At 45.6% G+C, this 21,155-nt stretch overlaps 1 protein-coding gene across 6 annotated transcripts in view; it reads left to right on the top strand.

The window, feature by feature from the left end:
- Positions 1-19,639, top strand: part of DDO (D-aspartate oxidase) — a 33,815-nt gene extending 14,176 nt beyond the window's left edge. For 4 of the 6 annotated variants that reach the window (XM_045011320.1, XM_045011321.1, XM_045011319.1 and 1 more), the window contains 4 exons: positions 5,613-5,787; positions 7,363-7,471; positions 8,723-8,899; positions 18,561-19,639. In XM_045011320.1, coding sequence (XP_044867255.1) covers positions 5,613-5,787; positions 7,363-7,471; positions 8,723-8,899; positions 18,561-19,128 — 1,029 coding nt within the window. In that variant the 3' untranslated portion in view covers positions 19,129-19,639. Of the gene's footprint in view, positions 1-5,612; positions 5,788-7,362; positions 7,472-8,722; positions 8,900-18,560 lie in introns of those variants that run through there. The other 2 variants (XM_045011323.1, XM_045011325.1) reach the window with 2 other exon arrangements.
- Positions 19,640-21,155: the final 1,516 nt, after the last annotated feature.

The following is a 21,155-nucleotide window of genomic DNA, read 5'->3' as shown; positions in this document are numbered from 1 at the left end:
CGTCTATCTGCAGCATTCAGTACAGATACGGTGACATGTAAAAGAGTCAACAGAGGATTGTTTTCCCTTTAACTTCTGGGGGTTGGGGGGGGGGGGTGCGTAAATTGCCGAGCTATGCCCCGACCCACTGCGGACACTGTGTTTGACCCTAGAAGCATTTGGAGATCAGCCAAGAATGCAAATGCTTTTCGGAGACAGCAGGAACTGTGGGATACCTTGCGTCCTCGTTCCCCCCTCCCTCCATGAGCGTCCATTTGATTCTTTGGCTTTCCGTTACGCTCGTCACGCAGCTGCGTGCTGAGTCTGTGCTATGCCATCTGTCCGGAGATTTTTTAAAAATACTTTGGACCAGGCGTAACATTACAGTAATTCCCCTACTTAGATGCAGGAGTCTCCGAGCGAGATAACCGTGAGGACGGGCACTGAAGGAGATGATTTCACGCAGCATGCGCTCTCTTAGCACGAACCACGGACCTATGCAGCCGTGCTCTGGGAGGCAGTGCTCCCTGAATACCGCATGAAAGCCTCGCGCGGAAAAGTGTGCTATCACGGAGCACCCAATAAGGCAGCTCTCCCCAGGAACCTCCTGCTGATGCTTATCGATTAACGGCAGGAGAGCTTCGTGGAGATCTCCCAGGAGGATTTCTGTTCTATCACCATATATACAGAGACCTCCTTTTCACACACTTCAGATTGCTGTTATATTAAGAATAAAAGTTAACATGGTTAAAGCACTTACCAACTGCTCCTACCCCTGATTCAGGATCCGGGTTCATGGCCGGGGAGGGTTGGTAGGGGATCTCCGTGACAGTGATGAAGAGATCCTGGCTGTCGGGGACACCAGCGTTGTAAGCGCTGTCGCCTGCCTCGTCCTCCACAAACCCTTCCTCATCTTCCCCGTCCGTGAACATCGTCGAGGAACTGTCCGTCGACACTGTCCCATCATCAGAGTCCATGGTCACTGGTGGGGCAGTGGTGGCAGGCTCTGTAGCATCCGTTGGCCGCTTTGATTTTTTGGTAGGCTTGTCTGGGGTCCTTGATTTTCACGCGGCACTGCGTTGCATGACGGCTGTATCCTCTGTCTGTATCATGGCTTTGGAGACCTTCTCGTAGGTCTTTGCATTCCGTTTGTTGGAGCGCAGCTCCGAAAGCACAGACTACTTGCCCCCCACACCGATCAGATCGAAGAGTTCCCGGTCAGTCTATGCCGGGTCCCTCTTTCTATTCAGAGATTACATGAACTCCTCTGCTGGAGAGCTCTGCATTGCTGCCGGTGCTGCTGAGCTCGCCCCGATGTCCAACCACAAAATGAGATTCTAACTGTCCAGAAAGGAAAAGGAATTCAAATTTTCCCGGGTCGTTTCCTGTGTGGCTGGTCAGAGCATCGAAGCTCGGACTGCTGTCCAGAGCGTCAACAGAGTGGTGCACTGTGGGATAGCTCCCGGAGCTACTAAGTTCGATTTCCATCCACACCTAGCCTAATTCGAACTAGCCATGTCGAATTTAGCGTTACTCCACCTGTCGGGGTGGAGTACCAAATTCGAACTAAAGAGCCCTCTAGTTCGAATTAAATGGCTTCCTGGTGTGGACGGTTGAGCGGTTAGTTCGAATTAACGCTGCTAAATTCGATTTAAAGTCCTAGTGTAGACCAGGCCTAAGTTTGTTTATGAGAAGCTCCTGTGAGACAGTATCAAAAACCTTACTAAAGTCACTATCCTAAGCCCTATCCGCAAGGCTTTCAAAAAAAGCTATTAGTTTGTTTTACATGACTTGTCCTGGGTAAATCCATGCTGGCTGTTACTTATCACTTTATTCTCTTCTAGGTGTCTGCAAATTGGTTGCTTAATTGTTTGTTCCGTAATCTTTCTGGGTACTGAAATTAAGTTGACTGGTCTGTAATTCCTGATGTTGCCTTTATTCTCCTTTTTCTAGTTTGGCACTGTATTTGCCCTTTTCCTGTCATCTGAAATCTCTCCTGTCTTCACGACTTTTCAGAGATAATCTCTAATGGCTGAGACATCTTCTCAGTCAGCTCCTTCAGTATTCCAGGATGTATTTCATCAAGCCCTGGTGACTTGAAAACATCTAATCTCTATGCTTTGTCAAATTAATTTATACTTGCTTTCATGATAAATATATCTATGTGAGTAAGTTAAACAGTACAGTGATCTGAGCTGGTGAACTGAGGTGTACTGTTCCCTTGGAAGCAAACTAGGCGGCCGCCTAGGGCGCCAAGATTTGGGGGCGCTGCCGCCAATCAAGACGCTGGCTGCAGATCGCAGACTGTAGGGAGGATGTATATGATAAGAACCACACTCCCAATTAATTGCTCTCCTGCCATTTAGAAAGCCAGCGAAGTCCTTTGATTGTGAATTTCTAAGTTATTTTTTTCAGCTAATAACTTAGAAATTAGCTGACAAAAGCACTGTATCTAATTCCTATATAAAGAAAGAAGATTAAATAAAGATTAGACCCACTCAGATCTAATACTAACATGTTCTGACATCTTGTGTCAAATCACTTAATCAGTCACCTGGTTAGGTGTAAAATTTAATGTATATTCTTACTTTGTTACTAACTCTTGAATAAAACAACTGAAATAACTGTAGAAAAATTTAGATTACTTTCTATTACTTTTTTTTTCCAGTTCACTGTGTGACAAGGTGGATCACAGAAACCCCCTTGGGAACTGACAACTGATGTGCCAAGACTACTTCTGCCCCTGCTTTCCCTGCCAGCTTGGGACTCCAGTACCCTGTCTTGCTGAGCCAGACACACCCATCTGCGCCAACACAGACCCAGGGTCTGAACCACATGCCCCAAAGCTGCAGACTTAACTGAAAGCAGCTTACAGAAGTGTTCCTGTCTTTAACACTCAGATGCCCAACTCCCAATGGGATCTGAACCCCAAATAAATCCATTTGATCCTGTATAAAGCTTATACAGGGTAAACTCATAAATTGTTCGCTCTCTATAACACTGATAGAGAGAGATGCACAGCTGTTTGCGACCCCCCCAGGTATTAATACATACTCTGGGTTAATTAATAAATAAAAAGTGATTTTATTAAATACTGAAAGTAGGATTAAGTGGTTCCAAGTAGTAACAGACGGAACAAAGTGAATTACCAAGCAAAATAAAATAGAACATGCAAATCTACGTCTAAGAAAACTGAATACAGATAAAAACCTCACCCAGTAAGCTTCCTTTTACAGAATAGTCTCCTTCTAGTTTGGGTCCAGCAATCACTCTCACCCCCTGTAGTTACTGTCCTTTGTTCCAGTTCCTTTCGGGTATCCTTGGGGGTGGAGAGGCCAGCTGAAGACAAAATGGAGGGGTCTCCCAGGGTTTAAGTAGACTTCCTCTTGTGTGTGGAGACCCCCCTCTTCTCTCCTATGCAAAGTCCAGCTCCAAGATGGAGTTTTGGAGTCACATGGGCAAGTCACACGTCCATGCGTGACTCAGTTTTTACCAGCCAAGCCACATTCCTGGGAAAGCTCCGATGTGGATTGGCATCTTCGAGTTCATTGTTGGCTTAAGTGGTTCTTGATTGGGCACTTAATTTGCACATTCCTTTCTCAAGCAGCTGACCAAATGCTTTACTAAGCCTGTTTAGAAATCAAGCAAGTATACAGCCAATATTCCTAACTTCAAGTACAAAAATGATACATGCATACAAATAGGAGGAATGTATTCAGTAGATCATGACCTTTACATAGATATGTTATATGGCAGATGTGGCATAAAACATATTCCAGTTATATCATATATACATTCATAAGCATATTCCCATGAAGCCTTATGGGGTACACCATCATGTACTGATCTTGGAATAGATCATTTAACTTTTGGAAACATCTCACTAGGGCAAGGCCCTGTAAGTTTGTACTTCATCTGCTTGGGGCTGTAGGGATGTTACCCCACTACAAGTAATAGACTAGAAACTGACTTTAAACAGGAGTGAAACTGACACTTCCAAGTCACTTTCATGGTATTTCCAACCCCAAATGTTCAAAAACCAGGAATCAGGCTCACCACAAATCATAAGATTGGCTTTACAATCATGAGATTAGTAAAAGTAGATTTGGAGTTCATTTAATTTGCCTTATGCTTTTGGAGACTTTAGGGTGCACTGGAGTCACATTTTGAAGCTTTCTCCGTAGGCACAAGGGCTAGCAACTTCATTTTTCTTTAAGAATGAAGGCTGAAATCATCACATATCCACTTGGCTCCAGGAGCTGCAGCTTTAAGGAAAACAATAATTATCATGAGACTCATGACAAAAGCATAAGAATTGGCAACACTGCTTTCACTTCTGTTTAAAGGTTAGTTACTTTCCAGAAGGCTCTTAAACACAACACTACAGTGACTGAGTTGCAGTTCTCACAGGAGAATATTTAAAATCAAACATCAAGAAAATTCCACATTTTAAAGCTGAGAAAAAAATTGAGACTTCTGAGATATATCAGAGCCTCTGCAGGCAGGATAGGAAAATAAACAGGCACAGGAGCTCTGGGCAGCTTTTCCCCTTGAAAGAAAGTTGAAGTGTCAAATCTTCTAGTCCTTAATCAAGTAAAACTTTTATTGCCATCAGCACCTCCACTCATTAGATATTCTCATCACAGTGAACATGTGATAACATGCTCAATAACTATACACTTCATATTTGAATATCTGAGCTATCTTATCCAGGGCTACACATCTTACATGCGTTGGCCCAGGGACTCCATTTTCTGGCATATTCTGACAGTGCTGAGCACACAGATGGTGCCCAGTGAATAATACAAATCATGACTTTATGGACTCTGTGGATGCAATTTCTATTCTTTGTTCTGGAAGTGGCCTGGATACAGCTGAAACCCTAAGAATTAGAGGCATAAGCACATCTGATACTCATATAGCACTTTCTCATGTCAATTCAGCTTCTGTGTAATTCAGCGGCTGGAGAGAAGTGGCACTTTCCCCTTCAAAGTGCCGCTTCTCTCCGGCCGGCTTTGAAGGGAAAAGCGCCGCTTCTCTACGGCCGCTGGCTGTGCGGCTACCCCTGCTCCTCCTGAGTCCTCCTGCCCGTGCTCACAGGGCCGCATTCTGAAAGGGGCTTTAGAGCTGCAGGCCAGGGCCCCGGGGCCTCCTTATCCCAGGGTCCTGCAGCCTCTAAAGCCCCTGTGTTCCAGGTGGCCCTGCCTGCTGGAGGAGTGGGGGGAGGAGGCTGCTTCCTCGCTCGCTCCCTCCCTCCCAGAAAGTCCTAAGTGCCTCCAAGAAGCTCTGGGAGGAAGGGAGGGGGAGGAGGCGGAGAAGAGGAACTTGTGCAATGCTCCCATATAACGTTCTTTGGCTGACATTACAGGGGAGCATTGCACAACTTTAAATGAGTATGTTCCCTAGTGGAGCAGCGACGTAACTTCGAAACAACGTTAAGCGGGAGGACGGTAAGTGAGGAGTTACTGTACTCACAAATGTAAAGGTTTGTGGGATCCAGCCCTATTGTATTTTCTGTCTCTTGTTTACAATAGATCACAGAACTAATAAGAGAGGATTTTTTAAAAATTGCATTGGATGTGGCACCTTAAATAACCTGTTGGAATTCTTTTCTCCCCTCCTCCTCCTCCTAGCATATGGCTAAACAAAAGATCGCAGTTGTTGGTGCTGGCTTGATTGGCCTCTCAACAGCAGTGTACATTTCAGAATCTATCTCCAAGTGCTCTGTGACTGTAATTTCGGACAAATTTACTCCCAACACAACGAGCGATGTAGCAGCCGGAATGCTTATTCCACACACTTATCAAGGTGAGTGAAACCTCTGCTTAGCTCATAGCTCAAACTTCTGAATGATGTGGATTAAAGTTTTTGCAGCAGGACTTTTTTCCAGGTTTAAACTTTGTTCTTCAGATGATACTGAAGATATATTATTCCACTTAATGATAGTAATTGAATCTGATTAGTTTAGAATATATGTCTGCAGTCTTTATTTTCTGAACAATCATAAATTATGCTGAGGAATCCCCCAGTGTTTTGATACTTAGTCACCTGTTCTTGTTCCATTTTCAGTCCTAAAATGTTTGGAGATATTTTCAGCTCTTTAAGACTCTACATATTTTTGTGTGTGTGTGTGAGAGAGAGAGAGAGAGAGAGAGAGAGAGACAGGGATCTCTTCGTGCCAATCAGCAGAGAGCACAGTGGTTGCATACGATTATACAGGAATCCCCTGGTTGGATACATGCATAATAGTTCACCGAAGAGTGACATGTGAGGTCTATACCAAGAACCTGTAGCCCACTGGTTGTCATAGTCATTGTAAAATGTATGTATGGATAAAATTTAAGAAGTTGTGTATCTAGTCTAAAAGTTATATTCTCAAGGTCTTGGAGTTAAGGCAGGTCACCAGGAAGTTTCATACCCTGGAAATGTTCCTTTCAGGAAGGAGGCAGCAGACACCTCTCTCTCTCTGGTTATTTGAGTAGCCTGTATTGTATGCCTCACCATGTAGCCCTGTTTGCATACTGAGCCATGCACAAAAGAAGAAATTGTGAAATCTAAAAGTGAGAAAATTCACAGGATGAAATAAACAGCCGGAGTGTCTGCTTTAAGACTAAAAACAAAGGGTTGTTAGGGTATATCTGCGAGTACAAGGAAACACACAAAATCCTTTGCCTAGGAGGCAAGCAGACAGGTAGTCTGTCTCATGAGAGGAGGGTCAAGGCCAAACCTGGCTGTAAAATGCTACAGGGATTTTGGATGAGCAATATTCTACAAGACATGAGAGTATCTTGTTAATTAAGTCTAGGCTCTAGAATGCATGTTATGATGTTGTTTGATATATAACCATTTGTTTCCAATACTTCCACTTGCTGCTACTTGAATCTTTGTGCTTTGTTAAATAAACGTATACTTGATTTCACTGTACCCAAGTCTGTGCTGTGTGTTAAGTGCTGTGTGTTAAATGGAATGGTGAGCTGAGGTGGAACTGGTAAGCTGAGGTGCACTGATTCTTTAGAAGCAGTGAATCTCTGAATCCTGTGAGTGTCCAGGGGAGCCAGGGCCCAATACTGCAAGCTGCTGAGCGCTCTAATCTCCCTTTGAAGACCAATGCAGTCTTTGGTTGTTGAGGGTAATTAGCACCTTATAGGAGGCATGCATTACCTTTATAGCACTGGACTTTTACAAATACCAACATACAGGTTTAATTCCCATGCATTTTGTGTGTTCAGTACAGTGTATACTTTTACCTGGTAATGTACAAAGTTTTAACAGTGTTGAAAATTTACTATTCATGGTTTCTCTGATGCCTGCCTTTTTCAGCTGATGTGGGTTTGGGAGTCTTCACCCTCTATTTCAGTTTTTTGCTTTATTTCAAATGTACAGGCATACCAATTCATCAGCAAAAGCAGTGGTTTAGGGAGACCTTCGACTATCTTTTTGAAATCAATAATTCATCGGAGGCTTCAGATGCTGGCATTAATCTGGTGTCTGGGTAAGAAAGGAACTCAAAATAGGTTTTTAGTATTTTTATGCTATATACTGTAATAGGCAGGTTGACACTCCATCTGGTACTTAAGGGACAGTCTTTCTCTGGAGTCTCTCTTGCGACCCATATTCAAAAGGAGCTACAGTGTTAAGAAGCATTTGATTACATGAAGCGAGTTTTCAAGCAAAAATCATTCAAAGGCTCACACAAACAAAACACTCTGGGCTTATGTCTCTTAAATATAAGTTGCAGCCCATATTTTCCCTACATTCCTCCTCCTTTAGTAATGGGAGAGGGCCTGTTGTAGGATCCTTCAGGTATGGTAACTAAATATAAAACACAGTATGTTGGCTTCCCACCATACCCACAAAGATTTGTCTACTCAGTTTGCTGTCACTTGGAAGAAAGTATGATCAGGCACTGCATGAAGATGCAGACAAGAAGCTTGTAGCCTTCAGAAAGAGAGCCTGAGTCAGGCCTGGTCTACACGACAGGACAGTGTTAGATCGACGTAAGGCAGCTTACGTCGACCGAATTATATCAGTGTCTACAGTACAGCCTTGCTCCTGCCGATTTAAGTGCCCTACTACACCGACATAACTCCACGTCCACGAGAGGTGTTGGGCTTATGTTGGTGTAGTTGGAGCAATGCAGTGTCTGTGAAATTGAGAAGAACTCACAGCTCGGGCTGTCACTGCAGGGGGATTCCAGCTAGAGCCCAGCTGCCCCTGGGCTCTCCAGTCCCTCTCCTGGGGATTAATTTAGAATCTCTGCAATAAGATTCAAGACTGGAGAGTAAATGGAGCACAGAAAGGATGTGGTTTTAATGGCCCATGTTGTCATTCTCCAGCAGTTTTAGTTTTAAATGAGAACCATGAAAATAAGAGGACACGGGACACATTGGACTGCTATTTTCCCCATCCCTCCGCTCACTGCATTTAATGTATTTAATCCTGTGTTATCCTGTTATTCTCCCTGGTGCAGCCCCCCTCCCCTTTAGTGATTTTTAACTTGGCTTAATTACCCCAAGCCTCACTCTACCCTCACCCCTAGGTCCAAGTCCCTAAACCTTACGGTCAATTAAATAATTATCACCTGTGAGGTCTTTTACTTTGTTACCTTCTATCTGTCTGAACTCTAGAGATCCTGCTGACCAATGGAAGATGATAGCTTAAAAATATTAGCAAAGATCAAAATGAATTGTCACATGAACGTAAGCGTGTCTAAGTCTAGCCTCTTCTCTTCCATGTCCTTTAGCTGGCAGATCTTTAAAACCATTCCTGATGAAGTGTTACCATTCTGGTCTGATGTTGTCCTGGGATTTCGCTCAATGACTGAAGAGGAGCTGAAGAAATTTCCACAGCACAGATTTGGTCAGGCTTTTACTACACTGAAATGTGACGGCCCATCCTATCTGCTATGGTTGGAGAAAAGGTTTGTTTTGATGGGTGTAGCTGATATAATGGATTTTAAAATTTTTCTTTCCTTTCTGGGAGAAATGGAGACTGATCTTCTGTGAGTTACCCCTGGATTACGCATATATCCTCTTTTGCAAGAATTTAAAGGCCATGGGAATGAGTTTCATTAAACTTAAGGCCGTTTTTCACAACTCTGGTAGTGTACAGATATCTTAAAGTGGGAAAATGTTATATTTACCATTTTAACGCCCCATTACGTGGACAGAGTGGTATGAAATGGCTTTACTGTAAATGAGAATAAGGCCCCACATTTTCAGAATCTTCCAAAACTATCCCTTAGAGCAGTGTTTCCCAAACTTGGGACGCTGCTTGTGTAGGGAAAGCCCCTGGTGGGCTGGGCCGATTTGTTTACCTGCCGCGTCCGCAGGTTTGGCCGATCGCAGCTCCCACTGGCCCCGGTTTGCTGCTCCAGGCCAATGGGAGCTGCTGGAAGCGGCGGCCAGTACGTCCCTCAGCCCACGCCACTTCCTGCAGCCTCCATTGGCCTGGAGCAGTGAACCGCAGCCAGTGGGAGCCACGATCAGCCAAACCTGTGGACGGGGCAGGTAAACAAACCGGCCCAGCCCGCCAGGGGCTTTCCCTAAACAAGTGGCGTCCCAAGTTTGGGAAATACTGCCTTAGAGGCTCCCTACTGGGTTGGTGCACAGGGGAGCAGAAAGTGCACAAAGCATGTATCTGCATGCAATGACAGGGTAATTTCAGTCCTGAGTGCAAGGACACCTCCAGCCAGGTGAATATCCACAGAAGCATTAGCCTCCCTAAGTGGGCAAGGAACCATGGTCCTTCTCCTACATCAGTGAAATAGAGCTGGCTAAGTGCACTAGGGAGCCTATATACCTTATACCAGGCTGGCTCAGGTACTGCAGCTGCAGTCCCCCTGCAGATAATGCACACAGGTAGATGATACATTCTGGTGCTCTTGCTGGGGCAATTCAGCACCATCCTCAATGCAGGACTGTGTGTTAATGGCTCAATCAATCTCTTCAAGGGAGGCATTCACTGTGCATTGGAGGAACTATCTTATGGATGACATGATCCACATACATTTACATGGGGAATCCTGCAGGATTTGGATGTGGAAAGCTGATTTCTTGAGAGCAGCCATATTCCTGGTCCTGTCCTTTCATAGATTGTAAGGCCAAAAGGGACAGTTGTGATCATCTCCTCTGATCTCCTGTGTAGCACAGGCCATAGAATCAAGTATCATAGGGGTAGCCGTGTTAGTCTGGATCTGTAAAAGCAGCAAAGAATCCTGTGGTGCCTTGCATCCGACGAAGTGGGTATTCACCCACGAAAGCTCATGCTCTAAAACGTCTGTTAGTCTATAAGGTGCCACAGGATTCTTTGCTGCTTTTACAGGCCATAGAACTGTCCCTAGATAATTCCTGCAGAAGATCTTTTAGAAATACATCTGCTCTTGATTTAAAAATTGTCAACAATGAAGAATCCACTACAAGCCTTGGTAAATTGTTCTACTGGTTAATTACTGTCACTGTTAATTTTTTCCCCTATTTCCAGTCTGAATTTTTCTAGGTTCAACTTCTAGCCATTGGATCACGTTAAACCTTTCTCTCCTAGATTCAAGAGCCCATTATTCAATATTTGTTCCTCATATAGGTACTTACAAACTGGAATCAAGTCACCCGTTAGTTTTTCCTTTTGTTAGACTCAAGGAACTCAATCTATTTAGTTTATCACTTTAAGGCATGTTTTCTAATCCTATAATCATTTGCGTCGCTCTTCTCTGAACCCTGTCCAATTTACCAACACCCTCCTTGAATTGTGGGCACCAAAACTGGACAAAGTATTCCAGCAGTGGTTGCATCAGAGCCTAATATAGAGGCAAAATAACCTCTCTACTCCTGCTCAAGATTTTCCTGTTTATGCATCTTAGGACCGCATTAGCTCTTTTGGCTTCAGCATCACATTGGGAGCTCATTGTCATAAACAGATAGATAGTTAAGGGTTAAGGTCTCTTTTACCTGTAAAGGGTTAACAAGCTCAGTAACCTGATGAACACCTGACCAGAGGACCAATCAAGGGACAGGATAATTTCAAATCTCTGTGGAGGGAAGTCTTTGTCTGTGTTTCTTTGTTTGGAGTTAGTCTCTTTTTGGATTTAAGAGAGGCCAGTCATATCCTTCAAGTTCTCCAAGTTTCCTGAAATAGCCTCTTCTATTCAATATAGTGAGTATTAGTTAAAAAGGCGGATTAGTCTTTTGAGTTGCTTTCTGTATTTGCAATTGTGTGTTTGCTGGAAAAATTCTTTATTTCTGTTTGCTATTACTGATTATTCTGAGGAGGAGGGAGGGGGGAAGTCTCTCCAGGTTTATAAGTCAGACCCTGTGATATTTTCCATCCTGGTATTACAGAGAGAGTGTACTTTCTTTCTTTCTTTAATAAAATCTTTTCTTTTTTAGAACTTGATTGATTTCTTCCCTTGTTTGGATTTTCAGGGGAAGGGGAGGGGGGAAAAGTGAATCCCTCTTTGTTTGATTCAAGGAGTTTGAATCAATGTATCTCTCCCAAGGACAAGGGGAGGGGGAAGAAGGTGGGGGGAAATGGATTATTTCCCTTTGTGTTAAGATCCAAGGAAGTTGGGATCTGTGTTCCCCAGGGAAAGTTTTGGGGGAACAGGGAGTGTGTCAGACACTTAAAACTTGACTGGTGGCAGCGAGAACCAGATCTAACTAGGATTTTAGTTTAGAGGAGTTCATGCCGGTCCCCATCTTGTGAACGCTAAAGTTCAAAGTGGGGAATAAACCTATGACACTCATTCAGCTGATTATCCACAGTGACCCGTAAGGCTTTTTCAGAGTCACCGCTTCCCAGGATACAGTCACCCATCCTGAAAGTATAACATACTTTCTTTGTTCCTGCATGTATACATTTAGCCATCTTAAAATGCATATTGTTTGCGCTCAGTTTACCAAACAATCTCAATTGCTTTGAATAAATGACCTGTTCTCTTCATTATTTACCACTCCCCCAATTTTTATGTCATCTGCAAACTTTATTAGTGATTATTTTATGTTTTCTTCCAGTATTGATAAAATGTTAAATAGTGTAGGGCCAAGAATGGATTCCTGCAGGACCCCACTGTGAACAGACCCGTTCAATGACAATTCCCCAGTTACAATTACATTTTGACACCTATCATAGAATCATAGAATATCAGGGTTGGAAGAGACCTCAGGAGGTCATCTAGTCCAACCCCCTGCTCAAAGCAGGACCAATCCCCAACTAAATCATCCCAGCCAGGGCTTTGTCAAGCCGGGCTTTAAAAACCTCTAAAGATGGAGATTCCACCACCTCCCTAGGTAACCCATTTCAGTGCTTCACCACCCTCCTAGTAAAATGGTGTTTCTTAATATCCAACCTAGACCTCCCCCACTTCAACTTGAAACCATTGCTTCTTGTTCTGTCATCTGCCACCACGGAGAACAGCCGAGCTCCATCCTCTTTGGAACTCCCCTTCAGGTAGTTGAAGGCTGCTATCAAATCCCCCCTCAGTCTTCTCTTCTGCAGACTAAATAACCCCAGTTCCCTCAGCCTCTCCTTGTAAATCATGTGCCCCAGCCCCCTAATAATTTCCATTGCCCTCCGCTGGACTCTCTCCAATTTGTCCACATCCTTTCTGTAGTGGGGGGAGCAAAACTGGACACAATACTCCAGGTGTGGTCTCACCAGTGCCGAATAGAGGGGAATAATCACTTCCCTTGATCTGCTGGCACTGCTCCTACTAATACAGCCCAATATGCCGTTGGCCTTCTTGGCAACAGGGGCACACTGCTGACTCATATCCAGCTTCTCATCCACTGTAATCCCCAAGTCCTTTTCTGCAGAACTGCTGCTTAGCCAGTCGGTCCCCAACCTGTAGCGGTGCATGGGATTCTTCCGTCCTAAGTGCAGGACTCTGCACTTGTCCTTGTTGAACCTCATCAGATGTCTTTTGGCTCAATCTTCCAATTTGTCTAGGTCACTCTGGACCCTATCCCTACCCTCCAGAGTATCTACCTTTCTCCCTAGCTTAGTGTCATCTGCAAACTTGCTGAGGGTGCAATTCATCCCATCATCCAGGTCATTAATAAAGATGTTGAACAAAATCGGCCCCAGGACCCACCCCTGGAGCACTCCACTTGATACTGGCTGCCAACTAGACATCGAGCCATTGATCACTACATGTTAAGCCCAACAGTTTAGCCAGCTTTCAGGTTGGTCAGGCATGACTTGCCCTTGGTAAATCCATATTGACTATTCCTGATCACCGTCCTCTCCTCCAAGTGCTTCAAAATGGATTCCTTGAGGGCCTGCTCCATGATTTTGCTGAGGCTGACCGGTCTGTAGTTCCCTGGGTTCTCTTTCTTCCCTTTTTTAAATATGGGCACTATATTTTCCTTTTTCCAATCATCTGGGACCTCCCCCGATCGCCACAAATTTTCAGAGATAATGAATAATGGCTCTGCAATCACATCAGCCAACTCCCTCAGCACCCTCGGATGCATTAGCTCTGGACCCATGGACTTGTGCATGTCCAGCTTTTCTAAATAGTCCTATCAGTTAGCTAGCTTTTAATCCATTTAATGTGTGCCATGTTAATTTTATATCATTCTAGTTTTTTAATAAAAATGTCATGTGACACCAGGACAAACACCTTACAGAAGTCTACGTATATTACATAAATACTAGTACCTCCATCAGCCAAACTTGTAATCTCATCAAAAAAAGATATCAGGTTAATCTTACAGGATGTTTTCTATGAACCCATGTAATTAATGCAAATCAACATTAACCTCTTTTAGTTCATTATAATTGGGTCTGGTATCAGCCACTCCATTATCTTGTCCAGGATCACTGTCAGGCGTACAGCCTATAGGTACCCAGATCATCCCACTTGCACTTTTTAAAAACTGCACAATGTTAGCTTTTTTCCAGTCTTTTGGAACTTCCCCAGTGTTCCAAGACTTATTGAAAATCAGCATTAATGGCCCAACCATCTCCTCAGCCAGTTCTTTTAAAACTCTTGGATGCAAGCCATCAGGATCTGCTGATTTAAAAATCTCTAACTTTAGTAGGTTAGAGATTTTTAAATCAGCAGATCCTGATGGCTTGCATCCAACAGTAGCTTCTGTTTAACATCCTCCAGAGATACTAGTGGAGTGGAAAGAGTGTTATCTTCTGTCTTTTCTCTGCCACTAGTCAAATGAACATTCAGATGTTCCTCATTTGCCAGTGTGTAACTTCCAAAATACATCCCACCAGCTCTTGAAAATGGTAAAAGAAGCTAGTGCTCTGCAAGCCGTTTGCCACAAACCAAAGGTGATGTTTTGAAGCCTCTAGTCTCACTGGTTTTGAGCTATGAAATGACAAAAACTGTCAGGAGAATTTGAAAATCTGGGGAAATGCCTCCTGTTCCAATCTCTGCGTTTCAAAATTGGCTGGGCCAATTCATCTCGGATTTGGTCAAAAACCTCTCTTCTGCCCAACTCACCTCACAAACCATTCTGGAATCAGGAGCAGAAAGGAGTAAAAAAATCCAGGTACTATCTTTCTGTATTATCATCTTGTAGAAAACCTTACAGAAATATTTGCATGTGCAAAACGCTTGGCACAAATGAAGGCTTTAAAATTTATACCTGTGCAGAAAAAAGTCTTAGTTTATTTTTTTTCCTCCTGAAGACCAGCTCTCCTCAAGGCACATCAATTTCAAAGAATTTTAGCAGAGTCAGAAAACAGATCCTATAATGTGTATGTATAATCCATTTAAATGCACTTAAATAGAGCAAATAATGTTTGTCATTTCACAGGCATAGTGACTGGATACAAGCTGATTTGATGTTAGGTAGTAAAATGTGTATCTACATCTTGGAACAAATTGCCAGATAATCAGCTTGTTTGATTGTGTTCCATGCCATTGAACCACATGGAATAACATTTCATGTTTTAGCAGCAAGCATAAGTGGGAGTACTCTTGTGCTGCCAGTGCTATCTGACTTCTGTACTATCTCACAGGAACACAGGCCTTGTCGTTTCACTGCTTAACTGATACTGAAAATTGTACTGAGGAACAACTAAATTGCATAGTATCTGTCAGGCTGCTTTGCCACAAAGGCTTCTACTGCTTCCTTATTCCTGTTTCAGACTCTTCTCATTTCCCAAAGGATGTAGTCTAATAAGATGATAAAGTCTCCCCACCCCCACCCCCTTTGTGGGTACCAGGAAAGAGAGCATAGCAAATATGTAACTATTTTGCAAATCCAAGTGATCAGAACAATATTTATGGTACCTTGCCTTGGCAGCACAAAAGCATTTACCACATCTTCTTTCTAGGCTAGCTTTAATGTCACAGTTCACGAACTTTCTCCTCCTATCTTATCTGAATTCTGCAGAATGTTTAGTAGTTTTTGTATTAACATGTTTTTGCAAAAAATATGACAGAATCTCAAATCCTATGGGTGAGATCCCACTAGAGAGAGTTAATCTCTATCTATTAGACAGATTAGGAGCTGGTCCTGCAGGGAGAACCCAACATTTAAGCCATGCTCAAAATGAAGCTTAGGTTGAGATTTAAGTTAACAATAAACGTAAACCCCAGGAAGAGGATGAGTTTTTGTTGAGAGAAGGCCGTGCATGCCTAACGTGCAGCCTAACAGATATTAAGCCAAGTCATCCCATCCTACGTTAGATCGCCACTTTAAAACACCCAGAGTGAATTGATGTTAATACCCATAGGCGTGCGCAGGGGGTGTGCCCAGGCACACCCAAGGTCCTGAGCAGTACCGGCAGGTTTACAATGGCACCACAGGCGCCCTGGGGCCGGGCCCATGCTCAACAGGGGCCCATCAGCTGGCCAGGTGCTGCACTTCACTTGCTTTGCCAGCCGAGGGGCCACCGCAGGTCAGCTCCTCTCCAGCCCCTCCCCTGTGCTCCGCTCAGTTGTCCAGCCAGCCCAGGTATCTCCACCCTGTCCCCTCCGCCCACTTGCTCCTCCGCTGGCTTGGAGGCTCTCGGGAGTCACGTCCCACAGGGGTCTGCCTGCCCCACTCCCCAGCGCGGCTCCGGCTTGTCTTGCTCAGCCTGCCACCTCCCGGGGCTGAGCCACCTGGGACCAGTGCAGGGGCCAGGTCATTCTTGGCCAGCATGGGGAGGGGGCGCTCATCTGGGGCCTCAGGCAAGATGGTTCTGAGGGAGCCCGGACCAGGCAGGCCCCTCTGCTCTCACTCTGATCCTCCACTGACCCCAGCTGTGATGCTGGTTCAGCCCAGGCAAGGCAAATAGCCCCCGCCCAGCAGGCCAGTGAGTGTGGCTGGGGGGAGTGGGTTTCTGGGGGTAGCGCTGGGCAGTGGGGGTCTGTGTGGGGCACTCCTGGGCCCCAGGGGGAATGAAAACAGCCCAGGTCCCCCGCCTGCAGCGTTCTTTGCTTCCTTGCAGAAAGTGAAGGAGAAATGGGGGTGTGTGATTGGGAATATTCATGGCATAGTTTGGGGCCATTGCCCCCACAAATAGAGGTGAGGGGTGGGGGCCACATGGGGTGCAAGGTCACATGCCACTTCCCTCCCTTCCTCCCCATTTCTGTGAACGCAGAGGTGCTGTGCAGCCCCGCTGAAAAAAGGGGGTGCTGCTCAGCTCCCTGGACCACCTTCTGGGTCCTAGTGCTGGTTGAGCTCCCTTCTGTGTGCTGGGAGCCATCCATCATATTGTACAACAGTGAGGTGTGGGGCGGGGCAGGGCAGGGGGAAAGAGGCAGTTTGGGAAGGAAGGGGATGGGATAGGGAGGAGATGGAGTGGTGGGGACGGGGCATGGGATGAGGAAGAGAGGGAGATAGGGGAAGTGGGGGCCCAGTGTGCAGATCCCCTTGGCAGCAGCTGGGGCTCCCCTGTTAAGCAGACCCATCAAACCCTCACTCTGACAAGCCCCACCTCCCCTGCATCTGTACCACCCCGATGAGCCCCTGCAGACACCCTCCCCACTGAGCCCAGCTACACCTAGACCCCCACCCAAATGAACCCCACCTCCCTTGCACCCAGACCCACCCTCCCCGCTGAGTTCCAACCACTTTCACTTGGTCCCCCCTGCAGCCTCCCACTGCCCCTGCACCTGGAATCTCCCTGTACATCCAGACCCCCCACTGAGCTGCCTGCACCCAGACTGCCCCACACAGAACCCTCTTACGCCCGCGCGCCCAGGCCCACCCAGCCAATCGCCGCCTCCCCAGTGATACACGTGACCTTTGTTGACTTACATCAGTCATAGCGCTCTTCCTCCATTGCACTCCAGCTTGGTTGGTGCTCTCTGCGCCCGCCCCGTAAGTGCCATCACGTCATTGGTCAAGGGGATGTCCAGGGGGTGGGATTTGGTGGGGACTCTGTTCTGAGCAGAGGCATGATAAGGGGACCAGGCTGGGCCGGGGGTGTGTATGTTGGATATGGGCCAGAGGGTCTCGGGGGCAGTCAAGGGATGGGGAATGGGGGTGTTGGATAGGGCATGGGAGTCCCATGGGGCCTGTCAGGGGCAGGGATGTGGCTAGGGGTCGGGGCAGTCAGGGGACAGTGGGGTTGGAAAGTTGGTGGGGTCCTGGGGGTTATTGGGGGTGTGTGTCTCTGGAGGGGCGGTCGGGGACAAGGAGCAGGGGGGGTTGGAGGCTTGGGGGGCTGTCAGGGGGTAGGGGTGTGGAGAGAGGTCAGGGCAGTCAGGGGATGGGGGATTGGATGGGCCAGGGATTTGGGGGTGGGGGTCTGTCGGGGCAGGGGTGTGGAGAGGGGTTGGGGCAGGCAGGGAGCAGGGGGAGTTGGATGGGTCAGGAGTTCTAGGGTCCTGTCAGGGGGTGGGGAGCGGTTGGATAGGCATAGGAGTCCCAGAGGTCTGTGTGGGGGCAGGGGTGTGGATAAGGGTCGGGGCAGTCAGAGGACAGGTAGGGGGCAGTTACAGTGTGGGTGTCTCAGAAGGAGGCAGTCACGGGGCAGGAAGTGGGAGAGAGTGGATGGTGGCAAGGCTAGGGTGGGGCTCCTTGGGTACACACCCTAATGAAATGTGCTGCACATGCCTCTGTTAATACCTGCTGTATCTGACGCTCTAAATGAGGCCTGATTCCTTTCTTCCTTATGCATTTATAAATAGTGTCATATTTTATAGCAACCCTGAAGACAGAGTGACATCAGGGATGAATTTTGGCTTCAAGTAACAGAAATGTACCTCAGAAATGTATGTAGTAAAATACTAATAATATAATAAATACTTGTTTGATCTAAAAGTGACATTTTGCCCATCCTTAGGCTGCATGAACTGCTCAATTTTGGAGCCATCATAAGAATGAATTCATGAGATCGCTATCTCGTCTTTTTTTGCCACAGCATCTCTGTAATATTTGTGCACCTGATATATTTTGCCTTGTCCAATCTTATAAACAAAGAGCCTTTTGTTTGCAATGTCTTAATTCCAACAGCCAAATCAGACAAGTCATAAACAGAAGCCCTGTTCTATCTATCTCTGATTTTTCTTCAATTTTTTATTCTTCTGCTTCTTAAAGAGTCTCTTACTTACTTGACTTGCGTAAAAAAAATCAAGGCAATTTATTAATAGTTAATTGTCATGCTTTACCTCCAGTGTTTCTTTTTAGGTTGAAAGAGAATGGCAGCCAGGTGTATGCTAGACGAATTGAAGATCTGTGGGAACTACATAGCAAATATGACATAGTTATCAACTGTTCAGGCATTGGATCCAGAGAACTCATGGGTGACTTGGAGATACACCCCATCAGAGGCCAAGTACTCAAGGTCGATGCTCCTTGGGTGAATCACTTCATCCGGGATGGGGATGGTTTAACCTACATCTATCCAGGAATACACAATGTAACATTAGGTGGGACAAGGCAAAAGGACAACTGGAGCTTGTCCCCAGATCCTAGAAGTAGCAAAGATATATTTGACAGATGTTGTGCTCTTGAACCCTCACTTCAAAGAGCCCAGGACATAAAGGTGAGGGTGGGTCTGAGGCCATCCAGGTTCACTGTGAGACTGCAGAAAGAGATACTGGTCCATGATGGGAAAAAACTGCCCGTGGTCCACAACTATGGACATGGTTCGGGTGGCTTTTCAGTGCACAGGGGCACTGCTAAAGAGGCTGCTCGACTGGTGGGAGAATGCATTGCTGCTCTGGAAGGCTCCTCTTTGAAGGCAAAGTTATAATCACTGGGGCCTCCTTTTCAGTTATTGTTTGGCTATTATAAATCTACTAGTAATACCTTTGGAATGTTATTCTATAAGCAATGGAAGAAGCTGCGTGCCACATTCTGAACTGTAGCCAAGTGCTTGTTTTGTGAAAAATGTTTGCCCACAGGTGATAGGGTGTTTTTGTTTTATTTTTCTGTGAGTTCATTCAAGAGTATAATGATTGTCTAGTTTCACCCACATAGCTGTTGTTGGGGCATGAGATGCACTGGGTGAGGTAAGACCCAAGGATCTTGAAAGGTGTGCTGTGGGAGGTATAGATTTGATAGAGACAGTAGTTTTATGTCTGTTTACAACAATGTGTAACCCCAAAAACCTCCTTTGTTCTATGACCATGGAAGTGTCAATGGGCCATTTCACTTTGAATGGCATGCATTAACTCCTCTGTTTAACTATCTGTTCCACCTTGCATTTAGATGTGACACTCTGATTTACAGACCTGAATAAAACCTCTCTGCGTAGCTTGAAAGCTTGTCTCTGTCTCTTCCATCAACAGAAGTTGGTCCAATAAAAGATATCTTCTCACCCATCTTGTCTCTCTCATATCCTGGGACTAACAGGGCTATAACAACACTGCAAAACAACAATGGGTGATTTTATATGGTCAGATGAAAGATCCATTCTCTGATAGATCCTATCCAGAGGTTGGCCAAAGCACAACAACCCTTCACTATGCTATATACATAATGAAAAACACCTACTGATAAATTTGCTGTTCCAAACTCTCTTCCTTTTCATTGTCTTCTCTGTTCACTTTTTTTATTGCAAAACATCCTTCCTCTTACCAGCATATAACTGCAGTCTGTGATAGTCACTGCAGTTGGATTCAGACATGCAAGTACCCAGCATGAGCAGCACAGAAAATCCCTAAGGACAAGGATTTTATAGAAAATCCTATAGCTGTGATTATTTCTATCTAATATACCTAGGATTAATACTTTGCCCATCACTGGGTAACTGGTACTATGTTAAGTAACAGGGTTTCTATACTGTAAACAGCAGTAGGACATTGTACATCAGCAGGATCTAGATTTTGATATTGGAAATAAAACATTGTTCAGTGGGTTTGAATTACATTTGCAAATGGCTGTTTCCTCTTTGGAGCTGAAACCTGCATGCACAAAAATGTTCTCACGAAAAAGTGCCAGACTGACCAGCTTCAGCCTAGATAGTAAATTCCCCTCTTTACCTTTATAGAATACTTCAGCACGGGCAGCAAGCAATACAGTGGACTCAGCATCGCTTTAAATCTGTGAAGTGAGATTAGATAGCTTCCTAATTATGATATGCTTGAATCCAGTTTGTGGGAGAAATTCCACAGCCTGTGTGTGCAGGGATTCAGGCTAGATGGTTGTGGTGGTCCCTTTGTAGAATCACATGGAACTTTCCAGACTTTGAGGATTATATTTTTCTCTGACCTCCTAGAATGTTGTCAGCCATGCCCTCACAGGTATACAAGGGGTGGGGTATCACCAGTCTGTCAGTGAGATATAAGAACAAACTGAAGTGAGAGCCATAGGTGCCAACTCCGTGGGTGCTCCAGTGCTGGAGCAACCATGGGGAAAAAATGGTGGATGCTCAGCACCCACCACCAGCCCCCCTATCAGCTCCTTCCACTTGCTCCCAGCACCTCCTGCCTGCCAATGGCACCACGGATCAGTGCCTCCCCCTTCCTCCACGCACTTCCCTCGTTCTGCAGATCAGTTTAACCGCGTGCAGGAGGTGCTGGAGGGAGTGTGGGTGGAAAGAGGATGGGAAGAGGCAGGGCAGGGTTGGGGGAAGGGGTGGTATGGGGATGGGACCTGGGGCAGGTCAGGGGTGGGAAGAGGGGGCAGGGATGGGAAGAGGCATGGCAGGGGTGCAGGCTTGTGGGAAGTGGAGTGGGAGCAGGGTCTGGGATGGAGTGGGGGTCAAGCACCCCCCAGGAACACAGGAACTCAGTGCCTTTGCTGAAAGCCTACCTGTGATATTGTGAATCTTGTTTT

This window comes from Mauremys mutica, chromosome 3 (assembly GCF_020497125.1).
Source record: "Mauremys mutica isolate MM-2020 ecotype Southern chromosome 3, ASM2049712v1, whole genome shotgun sequence".
In the NCBI taxonomy this organism is placed as follows: domain Eukaryota; kingdom Metazoa; phylum Chordata; order Testudines; family Geoemydidae; genus Mauremys; species Mauremys mutica.
Note: the sequence above shows the minus strand (reverse complement) of the source record. Positions and strands in the feature narration are given on the sequence as shown.